A 7,176-nucleotide genomic window follows, 5' to 3' on the forward strand; every position below is an offset into this window, starting at 1 on the left:
TTTATCTTTCTTTGGAGGTTGGGATCGTGTAATTTCATGAATATTTTTCCAGATCAGAAAATTCTTCTTTTATACTGACTTACTTTATTTAACGACGAGCTTTTGTCGTAGGTAAAAAATAACGTGTTCGACAGATGTTTAAAAAGGGCAAGAAAAAGAAACAAGAAAAAGCAACAAAAGAAAATGGCAAAATAGCGGATGGAAGTAATGAGAGTAAAGCCTACACTAAAGGCGCGCCGAAGAACTCATCCGACCAAACGGATGGATTTGACAAGGATGGATTTGTTGACCTTCAGCCCATAGCCAGTAATGTCACCATCTTAGGGCCAAGGCAAAGCTGCAAGGCGAGTAGAGACATAGCAGATACAGTGCATTAAAATTTACAGATGGTAAAAATTTAAATTGATATGTCGAGGATTAGCATCGCACCGATGTTAAATGTAGTGTTCTTCTGTATAACGCCAGGGTATTCTAAAAACTTCTACCACCCGTTAATCAATGTAATCCCAGTCGTCTTTATTTGTTTGCTTTCTTAATACAGGGCTGAAATAAACTAGTTCTGCAGTGCGTTTTATAAATGATTCTGAAAAGTATCAGATGTAGTTTTAAGTTTAGCAAGTAGAAAAGTTGTTACACGACTGCATATCGGGTTCTAGCATGAGCTTAGATTTGACGTGCCCATAATAAGCTTCAGCCTAGGTCATGTTTTCGACTACACCTGTTTGTCTAATATTATATTTCACAGTTTATAACTATCGAATTCCCTATACTGAGATTTGTGATAACGACAATGTTTTGATTTGGGGTTTCTTAATTGTAAGCTTCTACTTGAAAAAGAATCCTCTACTCCAATATAAAGATATGGATTTGTGTTGATGAATTGAAGATTATTTTGCTCAATGGGAGAGGAATAGGCCCAGTTAAGTTAGCATCCATATCATGTACCCCTACCAAACCCAATTTCTTTCCTGCATGATTTTTACTGTTCAAGAAAATAATGTTTGGCCACAAGGGTCACTTGATAAAATGCTGTGATTACATTGTATGTAATTTTTGTTTTTTTCTTCAGTATGTTGGAACATTTGCTGTAATATCAAGTGCAGATGGGCGAAAATCACTGCGTACACATAAAGAACGAACATCATATATGAAAGAGCACCTTAAAAATTATAGGGTAAATGTGATATAATTTTGTGTCTCAAGCTGACAATGTTTTTATTTGGGGTAAGCTTCTACTTGAACAAGAAGGGGAGTTCCACTGCCCCTTTAACAATTTTCAAATGTTGTGTTCATTTAAGAGTACAACAAATGGGGTGGCAGTTCTTGTACAAGTCTCTGACGATGGAATAAAAGTCCTCTCTTCTGATGGAAAGGTAAGGGTTAGTAGCAAGAAATGATCTATTCAGTCAGAATCACTTTGACTGAGGCTGAAGGATACCCAGCAGGGTAAACAACCCTATGTTCACTGAATGGGGGCATTTTAATTAATGGGGTAGTGTTTTTACCTTCTCTGTTATAGACAGGAAATGTGTTAAGAAAATTTTTCCTATACAGGGTTTCAAACCCTTTGGCAGCACCCCTACCCAAATAGGGCCTGAGTACCCCCCCCCCCCCTCCTAAACAGGGTCAGGGTTACAAACCCTTGGCAGTACCCCTACCCAAATAGGGCCTGAGTACCCCCCCCCCCCCCCTCCTCCAGGAAATGGTATCAGATAGAGATCTATAGGGAGCTATGCAGGCATGCAGGAGATGCAACTAGATGATTATTTAGTACTTACTGATCATGACTGTTACTGGATGCAGCCTTAGAGTAATCACATAATTTTGGGTTCTGGTATTATTTTGGTAAGCATGAAATAAGCATGACAGCAGGCAATTATATGTATCAAAAAAGTTTCCAGAGAGCACAATACAACACATTATACCTTTCCCAGCAATCCCACAGTCCCCTCACACTGTGACCTGAGATTAGTGATGAGCCAGTATCCCCCTTCCCACCGCCAACATCTCATGTGCTTATTCAGCTCAGTGGTAGTCTTCTGTTGAATATACTACATATATATAGGGTTGTTTTTATAAGTGGCTTGCCAAATCAAAATGCATTGCTGGTAATAGGCCACTAGGTGAATTTTGCTTCAAGGGAAACCCCCATTTTTTTTTTGGAAAAGGAATGTCACTGGTTAAGGGCTTCCATGACTTACTTGACTTACTGAGATTATGAAACCACTTGTTTTTCTCAACAGAGAGTTCGAATGGCCTACCCACTTCAAAGAATCTCCTTTGCAACATGTGATCCAGACTTCTGCCTTTTTGCCTTTATGACCAACAGCCCTTCACCTATGGGCGTGACTGTACATGGTCACGTGTTTGTCTGTCATCGACCACGGCAGGTATATTGTTTTGTGGATAGTTTCGATTGCATCCTTTTAAAAGTTTTTTTTGTACATAAATTTACCATGGCTAATCCAGGTACTTATATATGATCAGGTTCAAGATATTACAGCTATGATTGGCAAGGCTTTCAAGATGGCATTTGCCGCTTCAAGAATGCCTTCCAAACCACCAGACAATGATCAAGATGAAAAACAAACAAAAGCAGCTAGGAGATGGGTAAGAAAATGTGCCACTCAACTTCCAACGGGCATAGTTAAATAATTGTTGTGTGCATATGACCCCCCTTGATGAAAATAGGGCAAAGGTCAAACAAAGAAAAAAGATTAATTACCCCTGGCCATGCACCAGGCCAATCACACGGCCATGCTTACACACAGTATTGAGTCACACAAAGCATTCATTCCCATCGACTAAATCAACAAAGTAGCAGAGATATTGTCAATCAAATATCGATCATAAAGTATTAGACTTTAACCTTTGATGGTTATTTTGAAGTTTTTTTTCAAGTAGACCATTAAGTTTTCAAATGTAAAACGATAAAAGTGTTTGATTGAACGTCTTGACAGGCCAAACACGAAGCGACCAGAGGGCATGAAAGATCAGAGCATGCGGAAAAGGCTGCAGAACTGAAACGCAAAGAAAAGAAAGAGGCCACAAAACATAACTCATTTGGAAGCTTTACCGATGGCAGCCCCGTCCTTCACAGAGCAGGGGTACAAATGACAGGGCATGGTCAAGCTAATGATGATGTGGTGACAGACGCTTTGTCAGATGCAATAACTCCAATGACCATATCTAGTCCTCGATCTCGTAAAACGAGTGATCCGCTACCGCCTCTACCCACAGAAAGAATTCAGAGTCCTACACACCTGTCCAGAGACACTCTTTCTCGTAAGACAAGCGACCCTCTGCCCCTTCCACCGACTGTAGCCAATCAAACGCCAGTTGCTGATGGACATCAAGGACGAAATTCCATATCTCGCCAGAAAAGTGACCCACTGCCCCCTACACCAACGGAAGCCATTCAGACACCAACCTCCGATAAAAATCAGCTGCAAGGCAAGCCACTTCCTCTGCGACCCTTGTCAGAGTTTGTCACTACCCCAATATCAGCTACAGCCATCTCCGCGGAAGCACCAGCCCTTCCTTCCCGTGGCCAAGGTCAGCTCACTCCCCAGACATCATCAGCAAGTACAGATGACGAGCATGTGGTGGCTATGCCAGACAGCAACACCAAGACATTGCTAGGTATGGCAGTGGAGCCCATGCTCCCGCCCCCTTTTGGACTAAACCATTTATCTAATGATATGGTCCTGTGCCAAAGGGAGGTTTTAGTCGGTCAGAGTTAAGCCATAAATTATAACTTTTTGGTCATTTTAAGACAAAGCCCCCAGCAATCTGGCTAAAGATTATTGAAATGCAATCTGATAAAAAAAGGTGCAAATATTTGAAGGTCGGAGTTGGTTCCTAGCAAGCCCCACTATTTCAAAGCCATTACATGGAGATATTACATGGAGAAATTAGAGCTAAATCAACAGGTTTACCTCACGTCATTTTGTATATTGAATATTGAATTAAATAGTATAAATGAGAAAACATTATATACTGTATTTCCAAACTCCTCAGTCTATTCAATCTTTGGTCTATCAAACACATTCCAACATAATATATTTGACGTCATTCACGGATAACTGGTATAAAAGTACGAATCAATACAGTAACATTTTGTGCAAATTAGTGAAGCCCTGGACTAGACAACGAAACAAGACATTAGATGGAAAGGTCACAAACAAGAATTAACAAACTTTCCTGTCTTTTGTATCATTGCATAATAAATAGCTGCATTTTCTCGACAATTTTGCATTTGGATTTAGGCGTGGAACAAAATCTTGCCCGTGGCGTTCCCATTCTGCTAGCACATGACCTTCATTGTTTTACTTGATTCCTTATATCCAGGGAACATGAGAGCAGAAACACCCACTATGGTAGGTGGCGGCGCTAAGGTAGAATACCTTGGATCACCGAGTGAGGAAGAGGCAGTACAAAGACTTAATGACCACCAGAATGAATATTGGTACATGCCAGGCATTCCAAGGTATGTACATCGTATATGACTACCAGAATGAATGTTGGTACATGCCAGGCATTCCAAGGTATGTACATCGTGTATGACTACCAGAATGTATATTAGTACATGCAAGGCATTCCAAGGTATGTACATCGTGTATGACTACCAGAATGTATATTAGTACATGCCAGGCATTCCAAGGTATGTACATTGTGTATGACTACCAGAATGAATATTGGTACAAGCCATCCATTCCAAGGTATGTACATCGTGTATGACTACCAGAATGAATATTGGTACATGCCAGGCATTCCAAGGTATGTACATCGTGTATGACTACCAGAATGTATATTAGTACATGCCAGGCATTCCAAGGTATGTACATCGTGTATGACTACCAGAATGAATATTGGTACATGCCAGGCATTCCAAGGTATGTACATCGTATATGACTACCAGAATGAATGTTGGTACATGCCAGGCATTCCAAGGTATGTACATCGTGTATGACTACCAGAATGAATATTGGTACATGCCAGGCATTCCAAGGTATGTACATTGCGTATGACTACCAGAATGAATGTTGGTACATGCCAGGCATTCCAAGGTATGTACATTGTGTATGACTACCAGAATGTATATTAGTACATGCCAGGCATTCCAAGGTATGTACATCGTGTATGACTACCAGAATGAATGTTGGTACATGCCAGGCATTCCAAGGTATGTACATCGTGTATGACTACCAGAATGAATGTTGGTACATGCCAGGCATTCCAAGGTATGTACATCGTGTATGACTACCAGAATGTATATTAGTACAAGCCAGGCATTCCAAGGTATGTACATTGTGTATGACTACCAGAATGAATGTTGGTACATGCCAGGCATTCCAAGGTATGTACATCGTGTATGACTACCAGAATGAATATTGGTACATGCCAGGCATTCCAAGGTCTGTACATCGTGTATGACTACCAGAATGAATGTTGGTACATGCCAGGCATTCCAAGGTATGTACATCGTGTATGACTACCAGAATGAATGTTGGTACATGCCAGGCATTCCAAGGTATGTACATCGTATATGACTACCAGAATGAATGTTGGTACAAGCCAGGCATTCCAAGGTATGTACATCGTGTATGACTACCAGAATGAATATTGGTACATGCCAGGCATTCCAAGGTATGGTGGTACAACCTGCTTGGTCATCGGATTTGTATCGCCTCGGCTTGTTCTGTTTTGGTCTGCTCGCTGGAAGCATAGACAGTGCAAGCTTCGCTTCCAGACGAATCGTTCACAAATACCAACGCGATCCCTGAAAAAAGGTGACACTGTCTTATTCTTAGATTCAGAGGATTCGCTCAGTTGTCTCGAACCGAGGCTTCGCTCAGTTGTCTCGAACCGAGGCTTCGCTCAGTTGTCTCGAACCGAGGCTTCGCTCAGTTGTCTCGAACCGAGGCTTCCACTGTATTTATGCAACCTTAGTCCATCTGTCCAGCGGTCAAAGTAGTTTTTAAACTGGAATATAGAGATTCTCGGGCCCTCGCTAAAGTTTTTTTTTCTGTTCTAGAGAGTTCATTATGGAGATGCTTCAAGCCTCCGAGGAAGGATCATTCTTTGTGCGTGACAGCCAGAGTAAACCAGGCTGTCACGCACTCACTGTTCGCGTGCCCACGGAGGTACACGCCAGCGGTTTCGGCAATTACCTGATTACGCCTATACCAGAAGGCGTTAAGCTAGAGGTACGTTACATCACCTGATTTGCATATCACTCGTTTTACATAACGTAGAACGTCGAACGAACGTCTCAAGCCACAATATGCGTTATAGACCACGTAACGGCACCTGAGTTACACTACGTCGTGTCATACTTGCGTTCGCGTGTTAACTACGTCACGTACACATTAATGTCAAATGTCACACCCACTCGGCGTTTGTCTCCATCCCCTCCCCTTTTGACCTTTTTGAAGTAGCGTGCGCCGCGCCATTTGAACTGTTTCTTGCCCGAGACCATTATTTCTCTCATTCAGATAGCGTCAGTCCGGATAGCGTCTGTGCCTGCAAACTCTGGTTATTTTCCGCGGTATAATAACAAATCCAGATCACCGTTTTCAAGCAGGCTAACACCGTGTTGCTTATTACAGGGGTTCTCGCGCACATTCACGGACTTGGTGTCCCTGATCGAGTACTATTCGTACCATGCGGACGGTTTGCCGTGCAGGCTACTACTCGGCGGCTCCAACATTCTTTGCAATGATGACGAGAATAATGATTACATTTATAGTGTACCTTTGGACCCAGACTACAGACTGATGTCTGATTTCCACTCGATGATGGAGGAGCTAAAGTAATACACACGTCGAGTTCTATATCAAACCGGTAGAGCACACGTCGAGTCCTTTATTAAGCCAGTATAATAGCATATGCGAAGTCGAAAATAGCGACGCGTAAATTTTAATTCGCGTGGCAGTTCCAATGTTAAAATATCAAGCCGGTATAGCACACGTCGAGTCCTTTATTAAGCCAGTATAATAGCATATGAGAAGTCAAAAATAGCGACGCGTAAATTTTAATTCGCGTGGAAGTTCCAATGTTAAAATATGATGTGAAGTGTAAATGTGAAAGGAGATAAAATAAAAATCTGGGTAACAGAATTTGCATCGTCCACATTGTTTTCTTTTTTCTTTTTATGAAGCTCTTTCCGTATAG

At 41.7% G+C, this 7,176-nt stretch overlaps 1 protein-coding gene across 1 annotated transcript; it reads left to right on the forward strand.

The window, feature by feature from the left end:
* Positions 1–5: 5 nt before the first annotated feature.
* LOC5516967 lies at positions 6–7,121 on the forward strand. Its single transcript, XM_032387083.2, has 9 exons — positions 6–344; positions 1,070–1,174; positions 1,299–1,373; positions 2,244–2,390; positions 2,488–2,610; positions 2,961–3,642; positions 4,351–4,489; positions 6,038–6,209; positions 6,612–7,121. The coding sequence occupies exons 1-9, from the start codon at positions 135–137 to the stop codon at positions 6,816–6,818; spliced, it is 1,860 nt and encodes a 619-aa protein (XP_032242974.1). The 5' UTR covers positions 6–134; the 3' UTR covers positions 6,819–7,121.
* Positions 7,122–7,176: the final 55 nt, after the last annotated feature.

Source organism: Nematostella vectensis, chromosome 3 (genome assembly GCF_932526225.1).
Source record: "Nematostella vectensis chromosome 3, jaNemVect1.1, whole genome shotgun sequence".
Lineage (NCBI taxonomy): Eukaryota > Metazoa > Cnidaria > Anthozoa > Actiniaria > Edwardsiidae > Nematostella > Nematostella vectensis.